Below are 26,187 nucleotides of genomic sequence, written 5' to 3'. Positions count from 1 at the left end.
TGTTTTACACAAAATACCAGTATCACAACCACCTCCTTGAAAAGCAAATTAAAAATTTGACTTGACACCTGTACAAGAAAATAAATAATGCCTCTCTAATACAGACTATATTACATATTTTGAAAAGACCAGTAAGAGTTTGAAAAGGCAATAATCTCTCATCAGAATTCAATTTTTCTCTGTAAAGGAAGTGTATTGCAGGATCTGTAGAGAGGAGTTTTATTACTGAACATTACAAATTAAGAACTGCATAACTAAATGCAAACCTAGCTCCAGTACTATTTTCAATAGAATATGGAAAAACTTTTACTAAATAATCTGCAAAATCATTAATTGTAAAATTAAAATCTTCCTGCAGAAATACTTTTGCTTTACAAATCTTTTATTTTCTTTATTTTCCAACCATTTGGCAGTATTGTTCAACTATCACTAAGTGTGCTACAAAACCCAGCCCAAGTGGTTGATTCTCATATGCAAATCTCATATGCATAGACCATATTTCCCAAGATGTGGAAGCTTTAAATTGTTAAGAAATGCTGGGTAGGCTGGGACTTTTTTCATTGGCCTGTAGGAGGTTGAGAGGTACAGACGTTTATAAAATAATGAGGAATATAGATAGAGTTGATGAAAGTTGTCTTTTCCCTAGGAGGGGTATTTCAAGGCTTGGGGCACATTTTTAAGGTGAGAGGAGAAAGATTTAAAAGATGACCTGAGGAACAAATAAAATGTTAGAAGGTGGTTTGCATATGGAATGAACTTCTTGAGGAAGTGATGGATCTGGGTACAATTACAAATGTTTAAAAGACATTTGGATAGGTACATGAATAGGAAAGGTTTGGAGGGATACGGACCAGGAGCTGGCAGATGAGATGAGTTTAGCTTGGGATTATATTTGATTGGACCGAAGGGTCTGTTTCTGTGCTGTATAACTCTATGCTGTGATGATCACTACTAAGGCAGATCTTATTCAACATCTCTATGCATATACTTTATGATGTCTTTATATATCAGGCAGAAACAAGATCCAGGATTAATTTTTATCCTTTATATTATAAGCATATGAAAATCAAGCTCTCGTACTTCCACTGTAATTCCAGTTCAGATCAGCCAACTTGGCAGCACACCAGGAATTTAACATGCATGTTCTCGTCTATTATGGCCTACTGCCATATTTTCCAGTGCCTTTCCCAACTCAGCCAAGTTGGGAGAGTTGCAAAGCCATTTGTGAAGCTAAAAATTATTACAAAATGTTATGATTTCACAGCATTCAGTAGGGCTGATTTTATCTTGCTGATGATCAGTCCTCTCCCACACATTGTATTATTTCCAAGATAGCTGAGGCCCACAATTGTTAAATTCTATAATATTTCATCTCTCAAATAAAGAACACTGCTCAGTTCAGAAATATCCAATTCTCCAATGTACTTTGATAATAGATTGCTCTACTCACCAGACTTGTCATACACACTTGGAATTTCTGCATTACCTGACTCTGCACAATGCTTTGTATCAATAATAGAGATATAGAACTCATCTTGTGTTTTTAACTTGTTCTCTGAATTTTCCAGACGATCCATGCTGTTCAATGATTCACAGCACAGCTCCTGCTAGAATTACAGACAGAGTAAATAACAAGATGAACATATGGTAAACTTTGATCACTTCTTCATCAAGAAGTACAGTAATTCAAACCAGTATGTCAAGAAATGTTTTGTATTACAGAGTTACGCATTATTACCCACTTCAGGTACAGAGACCATTACTCAATCTAAAATATTTTGTCATAAGAAACACAAAGCATCATCTGAATTTAAAGACTTTGGGTTGTGAAGTCAAATGACCTTTTGTGTCTTCAAAGTCTGCCTAATTCTAGCACTTTCATCTTATCCAAATAACTAGAAGAAACATCCCAACAGAAAACAAAGGAACATAATTCCACCTACATTGTGTGAGAGATAAATTTTTGGGAAGAGTAACCTTCTCCTCAAATCCAAGCAGGACAATAATCATCTACATCATGCGAAATATGTTAGGTCATATGCTATAATTTCTGGCATGTTTGCAAACGTAATAGGTTCTTCACTCAGTTCAATCTCACTTTGGAGATGCACTTATTGAAGGTCATATTCATCAATTTAGAGCAATGATACATTAAAAATAACCTTTTCTTTGTTATTATTACTTTAACACAGATTATGGGCGGCACGGTGGCACAGTGGTTAGCACTGCTGCCTCACAGCGCCTGTAGACCCGGGTTCAATTCCCGACTCAGGCGACTGACTGTGTGGAGTTTGCACGTTTTCCCCGTGTCTGTGTGGGTTTCCTCCCACAGTCACAAAGATGTGCGGGTCAGGTGAATTGGCCAAGCTAAATTGCCCGTAGTGTTAGGTAAGGGGTATGGGTGGGTTGCGCTTCGGCGGGTCGGTGTGGACTTGTTGGGCCAAAGGGCCTGTTTCCACACTAAGTCTAATCTAATCTAAAAAAAAATTTATTGGGTGTGCAGATTGGGACTTGTGAATCTGGTGGCATGAACACTAGGGGGACAGGATTTCCAGTGGCTTCACAGTCAGTGAGAGTAACACAGGCAGAACAACCAGTGAAAGGGATAATGAAACCTTGGAACTTCATAGAGATGTACAGCATGGAAACAGACCCTTCGGTCCAACTCGTTCATGCGGACCAGATATCCCAACCTAATCTAGTCCCACTTGCCTGCACCCAGCCCATATCTCCAAACCCTTCCTATTCATATACCCATCCAGATGTCTTTTAAATGTTGCAATGGTTTCATCTTGGGCAAATACTAAGAACCTCTTAACATATGTAATAAGCAGACTTTTCTAACTCTACTTTTACATAATTCGCAAATACTCTTCAGGGCTACAAAATCTGTTTTTATAACATCTGGGCATGTAAAATGCCTTGTGACAAATAGAAACCAGTTAACTCTATTGGCACACCACATTGAGCCATCATTAGCTCATTTTGTAATACAGCAGTGTGCTCAGGTTGGTTGTCAATTAGCACATTTAGAGTAATCAATTCTAATTTCTGATAAACACCTACTTGCTTTTCCTCCACCACCACCTCTAGTGCTGGGAGCTCATTATATTCAACCTCTTCAGACACTCCCAGTACAGACGTCTTCAAAAATTTATAATTGTCTTCAACTGGAGTAACAGAGCAAAATGAATATGGCTCCAAATATGGCAAGTCATAGATTAGTGATTCAAAATCCTGTGAAAGAAATTCTCTGTTAAAGGTTGTTTGTGAGTACAGAATTATACATGTCTGTAATAGGTGGCAATTGACATATTTTAAGGCACTGTGGTGAGTGGTCAACTTTATAGAATAAATTGTCCCATTATTAAAGCTGGTTAGGCAGCTGCCTAACCTGCTGTGCTTTGACCAGCAACACATTTGCAGCTGTGATCTCCAGCATCTGCAGACCTCATTTTTTACTCCATTATTAAAGCTGACAGAGTAATAGAAACATTATCTTCAATGACAATTATGGATGTCAAGGCCTGATGGACTAGTTATATAGAGTCATACAGCATGGAAACAGACCCTTTGGCTCAGTTAGTCCACATCAACCATATTCCCAAACTAAAATAGCCTCACTTCCCTGAATTTGGCCCATATCAAAAACTGCCATTCATGCACTTATCCAAATGTCATTTAAATGTTGTAACGTCACCTGTGTCCACCATGTCCTCTGGCAGTTCCTTCCACACATGAACCACCTTGTGTTCAAAAGTGGCCACTTATGTCTTTTTTAAAAACTTTCTCCACTCACCTTAAAAATATACCCCCTAGTTTTAAACTTGCCCCACTCTAGGGAAAAGACCTTACTATTCACCTTATCTATGCCCCTCACAATCTTATAAACTCCTCTAGAAGGTCACCTCTCAACCTGCTACACTACAGTAAAAGGAAGTCCCAGTCTATCCATATAACTCAAACCCTCCAGTCCCAGCAACATTCTGATAAATCTTTTCTGAACCCTCTCCAATTTAATAATGTCCTTCCTGTAGCAGAGCGACCAGAACTCCACACAGTACTCCAAAATAGGCCTCACCAGTGTCCTGAACAACCTCAACATAACATCCCAATGCCTTCACACAAAGGTCTGAGCAATGCTAAACACCTTCTTAACCGCCCTGTCAATCTGTGACACAAATTTCAAAGAATTATGTACCTGAACCCCTAGGTCTCTGTTATACAACACTACCCAGGGCCCTACCATTAATTGTATAAGTCCGGCCCTTGTTTGTTTGACCAAAATGGAATGTCTTGTACTTATTCAAATTAAACTCCATTTGCCATTCCTCATCCCATTGATCCAATTGACCAAGGCTTTGTAAGCTTAGACAACCTACTTTGCTGTCCACTATACCACCAATTTTGGTATCGTCAAAACTTACTAACCATGCCTCATACTTTCATCCAAAATTATTAATACAAAAGTGGACCCAGTACTGAACTTTGCTGTACCAACCCTGTCGAGCTCTGTTAGAATTTTATAGGTTTCTAGGAGATCCTTCCACATTCTTCTAAACCGCAGCAAATGTAGTCCTAAACAATCCAATCTTTCTTCATACACCAAACCCACCATTCCAGGAATCTGTCCGGAAAATCTTTCTTTCACTTCTCCATAGCCAGAACATAATTTCTCAGATAATACTGTGGATGCGATCTTACAACTGTACAACTGTTGCAAGACATCCTTGCTCCTGTATTTGAATCATCATGCTATGAAGGTCAACATACCATTTGCCTTTTTCATCACTGCTGCACCTGGTATGCAAGGACATCAGAGTTTCATCATGCCTCTTATTTTCAATGTACCCTCCAAGTACTACACAATCTTGTCCTTAATAATGGACTCTAAAATCCAACCAACGACTGAGGTCAGACTAACTGACATATTCATTTTCTGTCTTCTGCCGACAGACCTTCTTGGAAGGGATGTTATATTGTTGAATTTCCAAACCTTTGGAACCCTCTCTAACTCCAGTGATTCTTGAAATATCACTACCAATGGGTGTAGGTTTCCTCGTTGAGCTGGATGGTTCATTTTCAGACATTTTGTTACCATACTTGGTAATATCTTCAGTGAGCCTCCGGATGAAGCACTGTTGTTGTTTCCTGCTTTCTATTTATATGTTTGGGTTTCCTTGGGTTGGTGGTGTCATTTCTTGTTCTTTTTCTCAGAGGATGGTAAATGGCCTCCAAGTCAACGTGTTTGGTCATAGAGTTCCGGTTGGAATGCCATGCTTCTAGGAATTCTCATGCATGTCTCTGTTTGGCGTGTCCGAGGATGGATATGTTGTCCCAGTCAAAGTGGTGTCCTTCCTTGTCTGTATATAAGGATATTAGTGAGAGAGGGTCATGTTGTTTTGTGGCTAGTTGATGTTCATGTATCTTGGTGGCTAGTGTTCTGCCTGTTGTCCAATATAGTGTTTGTTACAGTCCTTGCACGGTATTTTGTAAATTACATTAGTTTTGCTTGTTGTCTGTATAGGGTCTTTCAAGTTCATTAGCTGTTTTAGTGCGTTGGTGGGTTTGTGGGCTACCATGATCCAAGGGGTCTGAGTAGTCTGGCTGTCATTTCCGAAATGTCTTTGATGTAGGGGAGAGTGGAGAGCACAGAGGAACTACACAGAGCAGAGGAAAATCACCTATACAGTGTATTCAAAAAGCATGGGTACCCAATGAACACAGTCCACCGATTTCTCAGGGCAGAGTGGCCAGGGGTTTTGGTCGTATTTTGTCTGTTCGTTTGGGTTTGTTGCTGAGAAATCTCAGCTCATATTTTATACCTGAAAACACTCAGTTCCATCCATAACTTTATAATTACCCATCTAGGAAGAAAACTACCCTCCCATTTCTTGGATGCACCTACACAGACATGGAATTGGGTCCTGATCCAGTGCAGTTTCCTACCCATGGAAGAATCTTAGCTCTCAGTAAACCAAATCAAACCCTTTCTCCCCTATTCCTCTCTCCTCCATTCCCCATCTCCTTCCAGATATGGGTCTGAACCTTTCCATATGCCTTTAGATTACCTCCTCACTACACTTACACCTCTAATCTCAAAAGCATCCTCTCCCCTTTGGTTCCTCTGGTCACCCCCTACCTAGGTCCTGTTACCCCTTTGCATTCAAACCCAAATAACAGATGTGGTCTTGACTTGGTTTGAGGGACTATTACTTTCACAATCATATTGCAATATTTCACAACACAATGAAGATTAACTCACCTCTTCATTGTTCTCTCCATATATTGGGAGGTCTGATTTTTTGTCACTCTCCTCTGCTATCATGGAATTGAGTTTCCTATCAAGTGGGGCTGGTGGGCACGCCTTAATTTTTGACGATATCTCTTTCATTGAAATTGGCTTTGATTTCAAATACAGGGCAGCTGGATTGAAGTCCCCAAATCCCTAAAGTCAAAGCCAAAAAGAAATTAAACATCCTGCAGCTTATTTGAGCTCAACGAAGATACACTGAAAGCTGGTAACAAGGATTTTCTTGCTCATTAATGTCTAAATTTGTTTGAGTCTGTCTACTAATTTTAAAATGAGTACTATAACCCCTAATATTTTATTCCAATGTGTTATTTCCTTGAACTAGCAAAAAAGGTTTGCTCTCTAAAAACGTCTGTTTTGCCATTTTGAGGCAAGGATAATATGTAAGAGGCAGAATGCTGTCTCAGATCTCTCCCCTAGCATAGGGTCAAACAGCAAGCGGATCCATCAAGTCCACTGATCACTACTTCAGACATGAAATGACACATGGGTCAGTGGAATTCAAAAGGGCCACTTCAAACACCTGGAACATTTCAAGACAGTAAACTGCAATGTGCTTGCTACATTGGCACTCGACTGTACCTTAGAGGCACTGTTTGAGAGACATGGCATGGCATGACCTGCTTTCTTAAGGACATCATTAATGTAAATATCTTCATCTGTAGAGGTATCACAAAGGAACAAATGCAGCACATCCTCAACATATCCACATGTCAGGGCCACCAGTGGTTGTTTTCCACAGAATCTCAGGAATTGATTCTTGGCAGCAATGCTCCAATCATCCTGTCAAAAAGGGAGAATTAAATCTCTATAATGAAATGCTACATCACACTTCACAGGTGTCACATCTTCGAGAAAAGAAAATGAAACTGGTTGAAACAAGGACTTGCGTTTATTCAATTATCAAATATTTGAATGACAAAATAACAAATAATGACAGCAGATAACTAAACTACTGTTTAGATTAGATTAGATTACTTACAGTGTGGAAACAGGCCCTTTGGCCCAACAAGTCCACACCGACCCGCCAAAGCGAAATCCACCCCATACCCCTACATTTGCCCCTTACCCAACACTACGGGCAATTTAGTATGGCCAATTCACCTGACCCGCACATCTTTGGACTGTGGGAGGAAACCGGAGCACCCGGAGGAAACCCACGCAGACACGGGGAGAACGTGCAAACTCCACACAGTCAGTCGCCTGAGGCAGGAGTTGAACCCGGGTCTCTGGCGCTGTGAGGCAGCAGTGCTAACCACTGTGCCACCGTGCCGCCCACACTGTTCTGTTGATGTTATTCAAGGAATAATTTTGAGCTGGAGTTATTGGCTTTTGTTATCAAATATTTTTGTTTCGTCTTGAGGATGTTATATGACAACACACCGTATAATTGTAAGTCAACGGCTGGCATTGGTCTGATGACAAATCATTTTTGAATCTTTCTTCATCTCTGTTCAAGTACCAACACCAGCGCTTCTCTCCTGGATTCATTCAGCAGATTGAGTGCTGCACAGAGAGATCAGCTGATCCTGAATGAGCTATATGAAAAAGGTACAGCTCAGGATAAAGGCACCTGAATGATGGGAAGAGTGGTCGGCTAGCTAAGTTTTCCACCTATCCTTACCGAATGGTCCTCAGCCGGCATGTCCACCATGGGGTTGTTATTTACTGGTGATCTATCCTGATGCGCTTTCTAGCTAATTCTAATAAGCAGAATTTTGTGATATTTAACAAAGGATGAATATGTTGTCCAAATGACCCATAAACAAAAGCAACGAAAATGTTTAGTTTCAGAGTTTGGGAAGCTTTCTTAAAAAAAAAGGGTGAACCCTGGCTCCTCCCAAGGGATGCAGTACCCACACCATTCCGCCCCATTAGAGCTCAGCAGGCAACTGCTGACAGTAAAGCAACACACAAAAACAGAAAGGAAAACTTAAAAGGAGTTGGCCAAAAGAAAGGATTAAAAAAAAGACAGCCAGTATATGTGTGACCATGTACTGGTGATAGAAATCACTGAATTCTCCCCGTGTCTGCGTGGGTTTCCTCCGGGTGCTCCGGTTTCCTCCCACTGTCCAAAGATGTGCGGGTCAGGTGAATTGGCCATGCTAAATTGCCCGTAGTGTTAGGTAAGGGGTAAATGTATGGGTGGGTTGCGCTTCGGCGGGTCGGTGTGGACTTGTTGGGCCGAAGGGCCTGTTTCCACACTAAGTCTAATCTAATCAAGGGTGAGAATTCAAGACGACGAGATGCAGGAGCAGAAGCAGATCAGATCATTCAGCTCATTGAATCTGCTCTGCAATGACAGCAGAGTTTCCTTCAGAAGATAGTTTCACTGCAGTTGAAGGTTATAAAAACCAGTTTATTACATATTAGTAATGTCCCTATCATTAGAAAGGTGCACCTGCTAACCATTCATAAACATAAGATACCAGAAGAGAATTCAACGTTACATTTCTCCACAAAAACACAGCATATACTTCATCAGCAAAGTATTCCTATAAATGAACTATTAAAACAAATCTATATTCAAAAATATTAATGTGGACACACACTAGTTATAAATGCCCATTTTCTATCATAAATGTGTAAGTGACAAATGACAGTGAGCAAACATTTAAAACACAGTGATCATTGCATCCTAACTTTTAGGATAATGGTGGAAAGTACAGAATAATCAATTGGTAGATGAAGGACTTCAATTTCAGCATAAAATTAGATTTCTGACTTAATCTGCCATGGATATTTGCAATTGGAATTAAACCAGTGATACATAAATTAGAACACTTGCCTTTAAATAAAGCCTACCATAACTAGTCCAAGAGAAATTTCAGTGGGTTTCAATTTTAAAACATCAGCAAAGTTGACTCAAGTAACATTGGCCTTTTGCCCTACCTCAGTTGGTTGTAGCCACATAAGTGTTGAGGGAATCCCTTGGGCGGGAAGCTTTGAATGACAACATCTAAAAGAAAACAAGAGAAACAATTTATGAATCTTTACAGGTATGTATCTCAGGCCTTAGTTTGAGAAAACCTTTGAAATCACAAAATACCACTTATGTTTGTAAGCTCTGGTATATGGTTTACAAATGGCAGATGCAGCTCACGTCCACATTGTCCGAATTCACTGATGGAAGGTTACTTCAGTACATAGTTTCTGGAGCCATACACTGAGGTCAGGTTCAAGCAAAGCTACACCTATCTGAATCACAATGACACAGCTTTAAGATCTGACTAACAAATAAGTCAAAGTATTTAGGGTTGAGGCAGAAATGTGAAGTTCAGGCCACAATCCGATCAGCTATTACCTTGTTGGATGGCAGGCACATCTGAAGGGTTGAACAGACCACTCTTGCTCCTTATTTGTGTTTTACATACATGGAGATTTATGAATTTGTATTAAACTTTTCCATTGATTTTGTTCCCTACAAACGATGGTTCCTACTGCTCATGGATCATGTTAGGCAGTGGATACTCAACATGAACACTCCCGAGCCAATACAGCAAGATTACTGCAGGGTGAGATGACCTACTTCAAAGTGTGCATGTAGCTCCATTCCCTAAAGAAAAACTAGATTTCTCAAATCATCCAGACCGGAGATAGGCAGAACCTAAACTAGATGCGGGACATGGTAAACCACATAAAAAGAATGCTTACTTGAGAAATCTTAGTAGAGATCTTTCCACAGGTGAAACATCTCCGAAGTCAACATAGTACACCTCCACTAGTTTTTCATCCAGCACCCTATGGATAATGACACGATACCACCACACATCGTCAGGGTTCCGCACACAACACACTTGTCTTGGTTGGATAAATGAATCTGGCATCATGTAGCGTTCAGAGACCTCCTCATAGGAATAGCAACGTCTGAAAAGGATAAAACAACAATTAATACATAGCCCAACAATGTCTTGTTTAAGAATGATAATTCTTGGAATTTCCAGTTCCACTTGGTTTGAACGTTATATGCATTCACAAATTCAAGATCAACTCAACCACAAACTTTTGTTAATAAAAAGGCTAGAGTCTAGTCTGTTTATGATTAGAATACTGTTGAGTTCTCCTCTTACATTCCCTGTAGGTAACAATGGTAGGAAGGGCTTGGAAAACAGCTACATGAAACACAAAAGGATTGTTCAATCATTTGGCCCTCTCCAAAGCAAAGGAGTGGCCTTCATGCTTTAATATGTATTGTTCAACCGTAAAAAATGTATTTGCAAATCAGGGGTGACAAACACTTGCTTTGGTAAAACAGGGTCACCAATTCAGATTTGCAATATAACCACCTCAATTCATTGCCATTTACCCTTTACCAAAAGTCAAATTAAAGCACTAGATTTGGACCCTGTATTCCCTAAGCTTGGTCGCACAAAGGGAACAAACATCACAGGATCTACCAGAAAGCAACCAGTTAATGCAGTAAGTGCTTCCCTACTTCGACACAGGGAAAAAAAATCGTAATTCTGGACTCCTTTTCCAATATTCCTCAATGATTCATCCAGGAACAAGATAAAAAAAAATTATTCCCCAGTCATGGTGTCCCTGTACTCGCAGCAGTTGACTCTTGCATTTTAATTATGGTTCAGAAAGTCAATGACAACCTCATCATTAAAGTGGGGAGTTAAGGGGATAATTCACAGTTACTATTTCTATCTTATGTTTTTGTGCTTATGTTAACCCATGTTAATAGCTTTCTGTCTCTGTAGAGCAGGCAGCCAATTTATGCTTGTTAAAGCACCAATTAGGTAATTTTTGCAGCCATACTGGCATCTTACAGCCTGTACAGCTAATCCCCAAAGTGTGTGAGAAGGCCACTCATTCAACCAAGGTGGTGTCTGTGCAACAAGTGGGCAGGGTTAGAGTCAGGAGGTTTCCACACTCTACTAACAGTGCCACAAACACAAAACCACAAGGGGAGAATCCTGTCTGGACTTGCAAGGCAAGATTGTTCATTTTCACAATGCTTTACAGATCAATGTTTAGACACCATTGTGGCAATCAACATACTGCAGTAGTGCCCAGTTCTCTCAGTGGGACTCCAAAGTTGCCATCTGTCTGGGTGTGCAGCAGAGGCCTTACCCACTCTATTTATTAAGACAACAATGTGGCAGTGGCCAGTAATAAAAAAATTGCAGATGCAGTTCTCACTGCTGGCAAGTACAGGCTTGAGGCCCCCTTTTGGTTTCAACATCGCATTCCTGAAGTTTGTGGTAAAATCCAGCCCAATGGATTATCAAGTCTGTACCTCATCTCAATCATCAGATCTTCAAGCATCATTGAGGTGAAATCCCCATACAAACGAATATAAAACTGGCTGGGTGAAGTCACGCTTTCTACAAACACACAGACAAAGGAATTTTCCTCGAGCTGTGGTAGCTTGTAGAGATTACCATCCTGTATGGCATCTGGTGGAATCTCAACTTCTGGTGGGTATGATCTCTTCGCAACCTGTATAACAGGACAACAAACTGTGAACCAAGGCTTATTCTCGTCATTTTGTGGACTAATTTTCATAGATTTTGCCCCATTCCAGGAAAATATTCATCTTTAACTGGATGGGGAAGAGGCTTGGAGGATAACTGCAGGTGATGCTTAGCCATGTATTTACTGATCATCCTAGATCATAGAATCCCTACAGTGTGGAAGAAGGCCATTCAGCCCACTGAGTCCACACTGACCTTCTAAAGAGCATCCCACCCCCTACCCTACTCCTGTAACCACGCATTGCACATGGCTATCCCACCTAGCCTGTACATCTCTGTACACTATGGGAAACCAGGGTACCCAGGGAAACCCACATTGACACAAGAAGTACATGCAATCTCCACACAGATAGACAGTTACCAGAGTGTGGAATCAAACCCAGGTACCTAGAGTGGAGAGGTAGCGGTGCTAACCGTTGAGCCACAGTGCTGCCAGATGGTAGTGATAAGAAGAACAGAAAGCCTTGGGAGAGTTAAGAACCATCAACAGTTACATATACTGAGCAGTGGAGAGGTACGAATTGACACTTATATATTCCAGAAGGAAGATCCTCAGCTTCCCTTTCAAATTTGCCACATACACCTGGTTGATGTGCCACTAGATGGAATGCCTGAATCCTGGTAGATGTTCAGCCAAAATGGTCTGTGTAAAGGACTGGATGCCAAGATCCATTGGACCTTTCAATTTATTGCCATAAGCCTTAACAGCAGAGGACTGAGTTTCTATCCTCCTGTGCACTCCTGAAGAAGGCTATTCGATCTCCCAAATGCTGTAACTTCCTGAGCATGTATTTGATGCTGCGTATTACAACTCAGAAAATAGGCCCTGAGCTCCACTTCACTGCAATTAGATAGCAGAATCCTCATACCCCGACTTTCTGCCAGCAGCTTCTTTTATAAAAAGACTACTGCCTTAGCATTGTCGTCACCTTGCATTCCTCAATCTCCCATTCCCTCTTCCTGACAGCTCTTTTCTCTAAAATTACCTATAAGAGAAGCATTTAAAACAATGGAGACTTTCTACAGAATTTAAATTGAGTTTTAAAATTCAATCTTTGACAGGCAGTATTGTGCTTTTTAACCTGTACTCGCCAGACTGTAAGGAAATTTCCAACTGACAACTCACTTTGAAATCCTCCACCCGAGAAGCTTCAACTCTTATATTCAAGCCGCACTGACTATAACATCCACTTTACGTTTCCGCATTTACTAATTAATTTACCAACATAGTTGAGCATGAATTGACATCAAAACGGCGACATCAGGGACAAACAGCATTTGTTGCAACCCTTGCAAGAAATCCCCAACGTTGGATTAGAGAAGGAGCATTAAAAATTGAATAATAAAAATAAGTAGCTGAAATAAAATTTCATTTTAAAAAGACTTTAAATCCTCACCGTTTCCTCATTAATTGTTTTAAGATCGAAATTCTTTTCAGAGTCCTGGTTGTCTGCAAGAATTGCTCGTTCCTGGTTTGCAGACAGCAACTCATTAATTTTGTTGAGTTGTGGTTCAGGTTCCTCTAGAAAAGGATAAAATATATCATCTTTTTAAAAAACATTGAATGCTTGTATTCAAAAACACTAAAAAGATGTTTTAATACTAATCTCACATGGCATATCTGCTGTTTTATAAATAATGCAGCTCCACTTGCAGCAGTGTGCGCAATGCTGGCACCCAGACTAGGACATGGGTTTATCCTAGCATTCAAAAATACAAACGGAAATTAAATTTATATACTGAGAAAAGGTATAGATTGAAGATGCTCCACCAGGTTGATTTAGCTCAGAGAAAAGGTTACTCAGAAGCAAGTAACATATCAGTTTCAAAAGGGGGAGATCAAATGAACTTTAATTAGGCATGAATGCAAATGAAGTACAGAAACCCATCAGACCTGTCAGCATCTTTGGAGAGGTAAAACAGAGTTAACGTTTCAAGTCCAGCATGAGTCTTTTGGAAATTTATATTGGACTCGAAACAGTTCAATTGTCTTTCTATAGATGCTGCTAAGTTCAATGGGTTTCTCCAGCATTGTTTGCATTTCATAATGGTAGGCTTCATGATTACAGGTTACAACAGGGATGACCAGACAGAGCTGGAGGATACAACAATGTTCGAACAATGGGGTGAACCCAACGGATCACCACTCAATTCAGATCATGCATATTACTTCCGAATAAGAAGAGTAGGCCATCTGATCTTTGAACCCTTGTCCACTATTCAATAACTTTACAAAACTCTTACAGGGCATGACAGGATTGACACAGATATTTCCTCTGCCTCGTGACTTGAAAACCGTGGGTCATCCCCTCAGTATAAGGGTCTGAGATGTGGACTAACAACTTCTTTCAGAGGATGTTGAATCTTTGGAATTCTTTACTCCAGCGGGCTGGGGCATGTCATCACTGGGCAGGTTCAACGGAGAGATTTCTGGAGATGAACAGCATTATGAGATCTTGTGGGAAAATGACAGGAAATGAAATGGCCACACAGCCAGATGGGTTGAACGATCCATTCCTATTCTTGCGATCTGCCCATGGTCTCAATTCCACTATCCTCTTTGTAACTGCAGTAACAACCCCCACCTCCTTTCCAACAGGATGTCTGAATGTCAATTTAAGATTAGCCCAAGATATTACAGTGTGATTAATTGTTTCCCTTTCCCACATACTTAGAACTTTGGTGCAACATTCCTAATTGAATATGACATTTTGCAACAGGCACAGACCCACAAGGCACTCAACTAAAATTGCCCCGACATGTAATTTGGAGCCTTACAGTTGGCAGAATGACACTAAATCACTATCAACACTGCAACTATAAGGTAATACCAAACAAAAGATCCAACATCTCTCACGTGTATGAAGGTGATATAGGAAGGGAAATCCTACCCGTTGTCACACTGTAATGCTTTCACAAGTCTATTAATACCAGTCCCAGGGTATTTCAAATGTTACATTCTAAAAGCCTATGCTAAAAAGGTTAGGGAAGAATACATAAACATTTTAATATTTATGAAAAAAACAATAAATCTGTAGGAATTTAGAACAATGAATATGCTCACAGGAATCCTTAGAGAATTTCTGGGATATAGTTTTGCTGAAAGGTGGCTATCTTATAACTGAACAGAAACAAAACAGTACTTTATTAGTCTTTTACTTTGAAGCAACTTGTGGTGTCGGATGTCAAAGACTAGCCAATCCTGATGGACAGAGTCACGCTCCACATGGAGGGTATCACTTAATGCACCAACAAGTTCAGTCACACTATAGAAGCCCAATTCTTTCAAGGGAAGTTCCATTCCAAAAATATTCTGCAAAGCAAGAAAACCACAGATTTCAGATTAAGACATTCCCTAATATTTGTAACTGTTTACACACAAGATACTAAACCCATATTGTGGGTTCCCAATAAATGTTCAATCAGCAATATTCAACATTAGATTCAGCCCCACAGGTGCTCCTCATCTCACCCCTTGCACATTAAATTTTTTACATTGGAGTAACCTTTCATGTTGAATTTTCCATCTTCCATACATAGAATAAGCACATGGATGATTTTGGGATAGTGTAGGGGGACGAGCTAAGAATAGTTCACAGATCAGCACAACATCGAGGGCTGAAGGGCCTGTTCTGCACTGTATTGTTCTATGCTCTATGTTCTAGAATCAGAAGGCTAATTCAGATTTTCTTCGTAACAGTATTAAACTTGGTGATCCAGGTGATAAACAATTAACATCTGGTAGAATGGTAGGGGAAATAAACAGCAAAAATGGTTGGCATTACTATGATTTGTTCATTTGTAAAATTTCATGCAGCATTTTTACATCACCTTACAATGTTACATTCCCATTAAAATTTCAGCTAACTCACACCAGCAAGTGAGGTGCCAGGCAGGTTTCAGATCGGCAAACTCTCAAAGTTCTCCTCAGCTCCAAAATCAAAGACAATTTTATTCCACAGACATCTCTCTGTTCTTTTCCAATCTTCTGAAACCCATTTAAAAGCAAGTATACTTTAAAAATTCAATTCAGCTACAATCCAACATTATTTAGCATGGAATGAAGGACAAAAAATGTTATTCATGTCCAAACAATCTTCTCAACTGGCACTTTTAAAAATTCTAATATGCTTCATTGGAAGAACTGTTAATCCACCCCAATTGCCGTGGCTCTTGTACCTGTGCACAAACGTATGGTTTGCTTGCACATATTTATGACTCCTGGAGTTACCTTGAATTCTGTAGGGAGTTTGGATGCCAATAACCCATCAGGTCGTTGTGCTACTGTCTAAAATTAAACATAAAAATAGATGAAATTAGATACAATATGTGGGGCTAAACTAACAGTATACTTTTAAAAAGCTTTTTACTCCTAGACTGTAGCTAAACTAATCTGAAGTCAGTTAAGCTTGTGGCTGTTGGTCTCCACACATCATTCAAAATTTCACATCAGTTATAGTTCTATCCAAAAGAAAGAACCGCTCAGGGAAGTGAGGCATATCAAAGCCAATTAATGACAGGACAGGATAGAGACACACCAGGCTGCACTCAAGTCTAATGAGTTTTAAAATTAATATCCTCAAACTTTCATTTGCCTGGGCAGACCATTCTAAACATTTACTCCCCATGAAATAGCTTTCTAATGTCCACGCACCTTCTCACGTGTGTCTCAGTGCAAGGGTAAACAACTTATCAGGGTTCAAACAGCTATTACCCTTAAGGACCTTGGTTACCACCAAGATTTCTTCTTTACTGCAACCTACCTCAGTTTCTACGGTCTCTATATAATCAAGTGTCTGATGTTTGGCATAAATGATTGATTTTCCAGTGTTCTTTTTGCAATATGGCAATTAGAAATGCACAACAAAGTCCTCAAATGTACCACATGGAATACTAAGAGCCAGCAGGCTCAATATTACATCCTGTGATTTATATTCTATTCTAAAGGAATCACAATGCAACATTCATTAAGTGGAAATACATAGTGCACTCTTGGGAGTATTTTGAAAGCTTGAGTACTCTGATTAAACTTTCTAATCCAGAGCATTCTGAAAGCCTAGTTATTCAAATATTCATATTGGTGAAAATTAACTGAAGCAAGAGGGTAACTAGAGAAAGGGTTGGTTCACTAAAGGATAACGAAGGAAGGTTGTGTGTCGAACCTGAGAAAAAGGGTGAGATTCGCAATGATTACTTTGCATCAGTGTTCACTGAGGAGAGGAACATGATGAATGTTGCGATTAGAGATAGAAGTTTGTTTTCTCTGGATCACGTTGATATAAGGAACAAAGAAAGATGTGTTGGGTAGGCTAAAGCATATTAAGGTTGACAAACCCCCAGGACCAGATGGGATCTATCCCATGCTGAGGGAGGCAAGAGAGGAAATAGCTGGGCCCTGACAGATATCTTTATAACATTCTTAAATACAGGTGAGGTGCCAGAGGACTGGAGGAATGTTGCCCCCTGTACGAGAAGGGCAGTAGGGATGTTCCAGGTAACTACAGACCTGTGAGCCTGATGTCAGTGGTGGGAAAGTTGCTACAGAAGGTACTGAGGGATAAAATCTATTTATATGTGGAAAGAATGGGCGTACCAGTGATAAGCAACATGGTTTTGTGTGGGGGAGATCCTGCCTTTCCAACTTAACAGAGTTCTTTGAGGAAGTGATCAAGTAGATGAAGGAAGGGCTGTTGATGTCATCTACATGGACTTTAGTAAGGCATTTGATAAGGTTCCCCATGGTAAACTAATGGAGAAAGTGAAGTCACATGGTGTGCAGGTGCTCTAGCTAGGTAGATAAAGAACTGGTTGAGCAACAGGCGAGAGAGAGTAGTAGTTGAAGGGAGCAGTTCGAAATGGAGAAAGGTGAGCAGTGGTGTTCCACAGGAATCAGTGCTGGGGCCATTATTGTTTGTATTATGCATAAATGATCTGGAAGAGGGCATTATTGGTCTGATTAGACCCACCTCCTCTAACTTTATGGAGATTGGTGGAGTAGCAGAAAGCATAGGGGACTGTCAAAGAATACAGGAGAATATAGATAAATTGGAGAGTTGGGCAGAGAAGTGGCAGATGGAGTTCAATCCAGGAAAATTTGAGGTGATGCATTTTGGAAGATCTAATTCTAGAGCCAACTATACTGTAAACGGAAAAGCCTTGGGTAAAGTTGATGAGCAGAGAGATCTGGGAGTTCAGGTCCATTGTACCCTGCACAGGGGGATAGAGTGGTCAAGAAGGCATATGGTATGCTTGCCTTCATTGGATGGGGTATTGAGTATAACAACTGGCAGGTCATGTTAAAATTGTACAAGACTTTCGTTCTGCCACATTTAGAATACTGTGTACAGTTCTAGTCGCCATATTACCAAAAGGATGTGGACCCTTTGGAGAGGGTGCAGAGAAGATTTACGAGGATGTTGCCTGGTATGGAAGGTGCTAGCTATGAAGAGAGGTTGAGTAGGTTAGGATTGTTTTCATTCGAAAAAAAGGAGATTGAGGGGGGACCTGACTGAGGTTTACAAAATCATGAAGAGTATAGACAGGGTGGATAGAGATAAGCCTTTTCCCAAGGTGAGGGATTCAATAACGAGGGGTCACACATTCAAGGTGAAAGATGAAACGTTTAAGGGGGATACACATGGAAAGTATTTTAACAGAGGGTGGTAGGTACCTGGAACGCGTTGCCAGCAGTGGTAGTAGAGACAGGCATGGTAGATTCTTTTAAGATGCATCTGGTTAAATGCATGAGTAGGTGGGAAGAAGAGAGGGCAGACAGAAACGAGGGCTGCCCGGTAAGTCGGTTTTTCCCACTTGAAAAGAAACTTAGCCCGAGATTCGGGCCTCCATTTTGAACAAAGTGGCAAGGAGAGAGTGTGGAGAGAAACAAGGGCTGCTGGGAAGTCTTTAAGTGGGTGAGATCTAAAACCGGAGACCCTACACCGGAGGGCCTCCCTCCGACCCACCACCTCTAACTTTATGGAAGGGTCTGTAAACTCAGTACGTTTTCAGGTTTTCTCATTTGCTTTTTCTTTTCTTCTCTTCCTTGTTTAGTCCTGTGTGGGCTTTCAGAGTAGCTGATAGGACAGTTGCACGTTCCTCCTGGAGAACGTGGTAGTAGGCGAGAGACACGACACATGTCTCTGCCAACCACGTCTGTGGCAAGTGTACCCAACTCCAGCTCCTCGAAAACTGAGTTAGGGAACTAGAGCTGGAGCTGGATGAACTGCGGATCATCCCAGGAGGCTGAGGGAGAAATTGAGAGAATGTACAAGGAGGTGGTCACTCCTCAGACACAGGATAAGGATAGCTGGGTTACAGTCAGGGGAGGAAAGGGAACCAACAGATAGAGCAGTGATCCCCTGTGGCCGTTCCCCTCAGCAATAAGTATACCGTTTTGGATACTGCTGGTGGGGTGGCGGCCGACCAGGGGAAAGCCATAGTTGTCAGGTCTCTGGCACTGAGGCTCAGAAGGGAATGGGGGAGAATAGAAAAACGCTAATGGTAGGGGACTCAGTAGTTAGATGGATTGACAGGAGATTTTGTGGTCAGGAATGGGACTCCCGGAAGGTATGGTGCTTCCCTGGTGCCAGGATCCAAGATGTCGCTGATCGGATTTATAGGATTCTGAAGGGGTAGGATGAGCAGCCAGAAATCGTGATACATATTGGCACCAATGATATAGCCAGGAAAGGGATTGAGGATCTGAAAAGTGACTGCAGAGAGCTAGGTTGGAAGCTGAAGAGCAGGACGAGTAGAGTAGCGATCTCAGGTTTGCTCCCCATGTAACGAGATAGTGAGGTGAGGAACAGACAGTGACTGCAGCTTAACACGTGGCTGCGCAGCTGGTGTAGGAGAGAGGGCTTCAGTTACTTAGACATTGGGATACCTTCTGGGGAAGGTCAATTCCTGGAATGGTGGGATTACCTTACACTGAAAGACTGGAGCGACTGGGCTTGTATACCCTTGAGTTTACAAGACAGAGGAGATCTGATATAGACATATAAGATTATTAAAGGATTGGACACTCTGCAGGCAGGAAACATGTTTCAGCTGATGGGCGAGTGCCAAACCAGAGGACACAGCTTAAAAACATGGGGTGGGAGATCCAAGATGGCGGCGACTCAGCAAGTCTGAGTCTACAGAGCCCTTCCCAAAACCTGGGAAAAGTGGGTTTCCTGCCCCCACCACACTTGCCAAACCACCCAAAAAATTTCTTTAATCTTAATTAGCTGCTGAAGTCCCACACCAGGTCCTAGCAGACGCATGACCCCGCCCCCACGTCGAGCAACGTCACCACGTCTAACTCCGCCCCTACTTCGATCTCTGTCCCCGCCCCTAACCCCGCCCCCAGCTCCAGCTCCAGCTCCAGTCCCACACCAGGTCCTAGCTCCCAGCCTTGCCGGACACCATCCCTCCAGATCTCCCCCTCTGAGGATGAAAGATCAGTCCTCAGCAGGGGCCTCACCTTCGTTCCCCTACGCCCTCGGATTAATGAGTTCAACACGCGGCGAGATATTGAACAATTCTTCCGCCGCCTTCGCCTCCGTGCCTACTTTCACAACCAAGACTCCCGCCCACCCTCTGACGACCCCTTCTCCCGCCTCCAACACACCCCATCCACCTGGACACCCCGTGCAGGCCTCCTACCCGCCCTCGACCTCTTTATAGCCAACTGCCGCCGTGACATCAACCGACTCAACCTGTCCACCCCTCTCACCCACTCCAACCTCTCACCCTCAGAACGTGCAGCCCTCCACTCCCTCCGCTCCAATCCCAACCTCACCATCAAACCCGCAGACAAGGGAGGCGCGGTGGTAGTTTGGCGCACTGACCTGTACACCGCTGAAGCCAAACGCCAGCTCGCGGACGCCTCCTCTTATCGCCCCCTTGACCACGACCCCACCTCCCACCACCAAACCATCATCTCCCAGACCATCCAGGACCTCATCACCTCAGGGGATCTCCCATCCACCGCCTCCAACCTCATAGTCCCACAACCCCGCACCGCCCGTTTCTACCTCCTGCCCAAAATCCACAAACCTGCCTGCCCCGGCCGACCCATTGTCTCAGCCTGCTCCTGCCCCACCGAACTCATCTCCCAATACCTCGACACGGTCCTGTCCCCTTTAGTCCAAGAACTCCCCACCTACGTTCGGGACACCACCCACGCCCTCCACCTCCTCCAGGATTTTCGCTTCCCCGGTACCCAACGCCTTATTTTCACTATGGACATCCAGTCCCTGTACACCTCCATCCCCCATCACGAAGGACTCAAAGCCCTCCGCTTCTTCCTTTCCCGCCGCACTAACCAGTACCCTTCCACTGACACCCTCCTTCGACTGACTGAACTGGTCCTCACCCTGAATAACTTCTCTTTTCAATCCTCCCACTTCCTCCAAACTAAAGGAGTTGCCATGGGCACCCGCATGGGCCCCAGCTATGCCTGCCTCTTCGTAGGATATGTGGAACAGTCCATCTTCCGCAACTACACTGGCACCACCCCCCACCTTTTCCTCCGCTACATCGATGACTGTATCGGCGCTGCCTCGTGCTCCCACGAGGAGGTTGAACAGTTCATCAACTTTACTAACACCTTCCATCCCGACCTGAAATTCACCTGGACTGTCTCAGACTCCTCCCTCCCCTTCCTAGACCTTTCCATTTCTATCTCGGGCGACCGACTCAACACAGACATCTATTATAAACCGACTGACTCCCACAGCTACCTGGACTACACCTCCTCCCACCCTGCCCCCTGTAAAAACGCCATCCCATATTCCCAATTCCTTCGTCTCCGCCGCATCTGCTCCCAGGAGGACCAATTCCAACACCGCACAACCCAGATGGCCTCCTTCTTCAAGGACCGCAGATTCCCCCCAGACGTGATCGACGATGCCCTCCACCGCATCTCCTCCACTTCCCGCTCCTCCGCCCTTGAGCCCCGCTCCTCCAACCGCCACCAAGACAGAACCCCACTGGTTCTCACCTACCACCCCACCAACCTGCGCATACAACGTATTATCCGCCGCCATTTCCGCCACCTCCAAACGGACCCCACCACCAAGGATATATTTCCCTCCCCTCCCCTATCAGCGTTCCGCAAGGACCACTCCCTTCGTGACTCCCTTGTCAGATCCACACCCCCCACCAACCCAACCTCCACCCCCGGCACCTTCCCCTGCAACCGCAGGAAATGTAAAACTTGCGCCCACACCTCCACACTCACTTCCCTCCAAGGCCCCAAGGGATCCTTCCATATCCGCCACAAGTTCACCTGTACCTCCACACACATCATCTATTGCATCCGCTGCACCCGATGTGGCCTCCTCTATATTGGTGAGACAGGCCGCTTACTTGCGGAACGCTTCAGAGAACACCTCTGGGCCGCCCGAACCAACCAACCCAATCACCCCGTGGCTCAACACTTTAACTCCCCCTCCCACTCCACCGAGGACATGCAGGTCCTTGGACTCCTCCACCGGCAGAACACAACTACACGACGGCTGGAGGAGGAGCGCCTCATCTTCCGCCTGGGAACCCTCCAACCACAAGGTATGAATTCAGATTTCTCCAGCTTCCTCATTTCCCCTCCCCCCACCTTGTCTCAGTCGGTTCCCTCAACTCAGCACCGCCCTCCTAACCTGCAATCCTCTTCCTGACCTCTCCGCCCCCACCCCACTCCGGCCTATCACCCTCACCTTGACCTCCTTCCACCCATCCCACCTCCATCGCCCCTCCCCCTAGTCCCTCCTCCCTACCTTTTATCTCAGCCTGCTTGGCTCTCTCTCTCTTATTCCTGATGAAGGGCTTATGCTCGAAACGTCGAATTCTCTATTCCTGAGATGCTGCCTAACCTGCTGTGCTTTGACCAGCAACACATTTGCAATTATATTTAAATAGTCTAATACTGAGTGGATAATGAGTAAATCAAAGGGACCCCGCAGCTCTCAGAAAACAAAGACCCCTCCCCCACCCTCCTCTCCTCCTCCGGCTGCAGCTGATGTAAAAACAGGCCTTGAAGAGATGATTGCCAGGCTGGAGACGACACTCGTCAATTTCATCGCAGAATCCAGACAGAGATGGAATGCATTCGAAGAAAAGCTGCAGAAACAGAGTCAAACTATTGGAGAATTACAGGGCCGAGTGGAGGGGGCGGAACTAAAGGCCACGACCTCCGAGGCTGCAGCACAAACAGCTGCAGAACAGGTGCGAGCTCTGGAGCAGAGAGTCCGGGCCTTTGAAATCTACATGGATGACCTGGATAATAGAAATCGGAGAAAGAATATCCGTCTTCTGGGCCTCCCTGAACAAGAAGGGAAAGGACAGTTAGCAGTATTTCTGGAGCGATGGCTGCCCCAGCTTTTAAACCTGGGGGCTGAAACTGACCGGGTAAGGGTGGAGTGGGCCTACCGGGTCGCAGTACGCGGATCTGCCCCAAACCAGCGCCCACGCCCGGTCCTGTTCCGGCTGCAGAGTTATAGGGAGATGCAGATACTCCTGGATGCCTCCAGCAAGCTTGGAAAGGATCCTAAAGCTATGACTCATGAAGGATCCAAGATTATGTTATTTCAGGACTTCTCCCCGGCTTTGGCACGCAGAAGGAAGGCGTTTGATGAGGTGAAGAAATGTTTAAGGGACTTTGATATTCAATACACCTTACGCTACCCAGTGACGTTACGCTTTACCCACGAAGGATCCGAGTATAATTTTAGATCATCGGAAGAGGCCAAGAAACTTTTAGACTCGGTTAAATAAATCGTAAGAGACAATTTATGTTGGCTTGCCTCTCTCACACTCTGTGGGGAGAAATGGATACTTTATTCTACTTTACTTTTGCCTCTGGGAGCGGGGTTGTCTTCCTTGCTATGTTATTATACTTAACTGTAATCTGTTGGAGTTGTAATTTTATAGTTATGTGTGTTTGTACGTGGCATTGATGCTAGCAGATATACTCAGGTATGGGTGGGGAGGGGTGGGGGTGCGGCGCTCACTGTTAACTCTAGCTCGGTATTATATCTAAATCCTATTAAGGAGCGCCCGGGTTGAGGGTGGGACACTGTTTGGGAGAGGATATGGTGGAACGTTGGAAAGGTAGTAAGGCCCCCTGAGAACAAGGGGGAAGATCTCCATTCAAACATGTTTAATTTTTTTTTGTTCTTATTGTTTGGAAATAACTTCCTTTTTATCATACTGTTATGAGTGTATTAGAGAACATTTTCTCTTATTCGAAGGATGTAAGCGACTCAACTATACACTCTGGATGATTGTGGATTAGTTGAATTTTGATGATTATATATTTAAGATCTATTTTTATATTAAGGTTTGTGCTTGAAAATTCTGCTTATTTTTGTAAATTTGTCAAAATGTTAAATTCCCAATAAAAATATCTATATAAAAAAACATGGGGTAGACCATTTAGACAGATGAAGAGAAACTTCTTCACCCAGAGAGTGGTGGCTGTGTGGAATGCTCTGCCCCAGAGGGCAATGGAGCCCCACTCTCTGGATTCATTTAAGAAAGAGTTGGATAGAGCTCTCAAGGACAGTGGAATCATGAGTTATGGAGATAAGGCAGGAACAGGATACTGATTAAGGATGATCAGCCATGATCATATTGAATTTTGGTGCAGGCTCGAAGGGCAGAATGGCCTACTCCTGCACGTATTGTCTATTGACCTGTACATGAAGGACAGTTGGAGGGGCACAAATGTCCTGGGTGGGAGATTTGCTTGTGCGATTCGGGAGGCTTTAAACTAGTTTGGCTGGTGGGTGGGAACCAGAGCTACATATCTGAGAGGGGGGGGGTAGTTAGATATGGGGATGTGATAGAATGTAGTGAATCTATTGGGAAGTTTTTCATGTGATGGAACAAAGGGATCAGTTAAAGTGTGTCAGCTTTAATGCAAGGAGTGTCAGAAATAAACTTGATGAACTTACAGCATGGAGCAGTACTTGGGTCTATGATGTTGTGGCCATAAAGGAGACATGGATTTCACAGGGACAGGAATGGTTGCGAGATGTTCCAGAGCTTAGAACGTTTAAAAAGAACAGGGAGGTGGAAAAAAATAAAGAGGAAGGGGTGTAGCATTGCTATTCAGAGAGTGCATCACAGCTACAGAAATGAAGGTTGTTGAGGAAGGTTTATATGCTGAGTCAGTATGGGTGGAAGTTAGAAACAGCAAGGGAGCAGCCAGCTCATTGGGGGTTTTCTACAGACCCTGTAAGCAGTAGGGAGATTGAAGAACTCACAGGCTGACAGATTTTGGAAAAATTCAGATGTAGCAGGGTTGTTGTTATGGGTGACTTCAACTTACCCAATATTGACTGGAACCTCCTTAATGCAGATGGTTTGGATGGAGCAGTTTTTATCAGGTGCGTTCAGGAGAGTTTCCTCACTCAGTATGTAGACAGGCCGACAAGCGGAGAGGCCATTTTGGATTTAGTGCTCAGCAATGAGCCAGGACATGTGTCAGATCTCATGGTGGGAGAACACTTTGGTGACAGTGACCACAAATGCTTCATATTTACCATAATCTTGGAGAGGGAAAGGAGCAGTTACCAAGGGAAGATATTTAATTGAGGAAAAGGAAATTATGATGCTATCAGACAGTTGGGAAGTACAGATTGGGAGCAATTGTTCCACAGAAAGGACAAAGCAAATATGTGGAGACTGTTTAATGAACAGTTGTTGCAAGTGATGCACAAATTTGTTCCTCTGAGACAGGTAAGAAGGAGTAAGATTAAGCAGCCTTGGATGACAAGAACAGAGGAGCTTCTCGTCAAAAGGAAGCAGGCAGCTTATGGAAGGTGGAAGCAAGGATCTAGCAAAGCTTTAGATGATTACAGGCTTGCTAGAAAGGAGCTCAGAAATGGACTGAGGAGAGCCAGGAGGGGGCATGAAAAAGTCTTGGCAGGAAGAATTAGGGAGAACTCAAAGGCATTTGACTCATAAGTGAGGAAGAAGAGAATGATCAGGGAGAAGGTAGGGCTGATCAGATATAGCGTAGGGAACTTGTGCGTGGAGTCTGAGCAGATAGGGGAAGCCCTAAATGAGCTTTTTATTTCAGTTTTCACTAAGGAAAGAGACCTTGTGTAAATGAGAACATTGGGGAGCTGGGAAACAGGCTTGGCCAGATCAAGATTGATGAAGATGATGTGCTGGAAATTGTAGCAAACATTAAGACTGAAAGGTCCCCAGGGCCAGACCAGATTTATCCTAGGTTGCTCCAGGAAGCGAGAAAGGAGGTTGCTAAGCCACTGGCGAAGATCTTTGCCTCCTCACTCTCCACAGGAGTCGTACCAGAGGATTGGAGGGAGGCGAATGTTGCTCCTCTTTTCAAGAAGGTTAATAGGGAAATCCCAGGCAATTACAGACCAGTCAGTCTTATATCTG

General features: G+C 43.2%; 1 protein-coding gene across 1 annotated transcript in view; it reads right to left on the bottom strand.

Moving 5' to 3' along the window:
- Positions 1–4,120: 4,120 nt before the first annotated feature.
- The window catches only part of tdrd5 (tudor domain containing 5), a 35,772-nt gene continuing 13,705 nt past the window's right edge, over positions 4,121–26,187 (bottom strand). Inside the window, exons 6-14 of the mRNA XM_060840943.1 lie at positions 16,028–16,084; positions 14,956–15,109; positions 13,194–13,318; positions 11,559–11,761; positions 9,968–10,180; positions 9,206–9,272; positions 6,896–7,096; positions 6,266–6,448; positions 4,121–4,171 (exon numbers count right to left, since the gene is read on the bottom strand). Coding sequence (XP_060696926.1) covers positions 4,121–4,171; positions 6,266–6,448; positions 6,896–7,096; positions 9,206–9,272; positions 9,968–10,180; positions 11,559–11,761; positions 13,194–13,318; positions 14,956–15,109; positions 16,028–16,084 — 1,254 coding nt within the window. The remainder of the gene's footprint in view (positions 4,172–6,265; positions 6,449–6,895; positions 7,097–9,205; positions 9,273–9,967; positions 10,181–11,558; positions 11,762–13,193; positions 13,319–14,955; positions 15,110–16,027; positions 16,085–26,187) is intronic.

Source organism: Hemiscyllium ocellatum, chromosome 20 (genome assembly GCF_020745735.1).
Source record: "Hemiscyllium ocellatum isolate sHemOce1 chromosome 20, sHemOce1.pat.X.cur, whole genome shotgun sequence".
NCBI classification, from domain to species: Eukaryota; Metazoa; Chordata; class Chondrichthyes; order Orectolobiformes; family Hemiscylliidae; genus Hemiscyllium; species Hemiscyllium ocellatum.
This window is presented reverse-complemented; position numbering and strand designations above follow the sequence as displayed.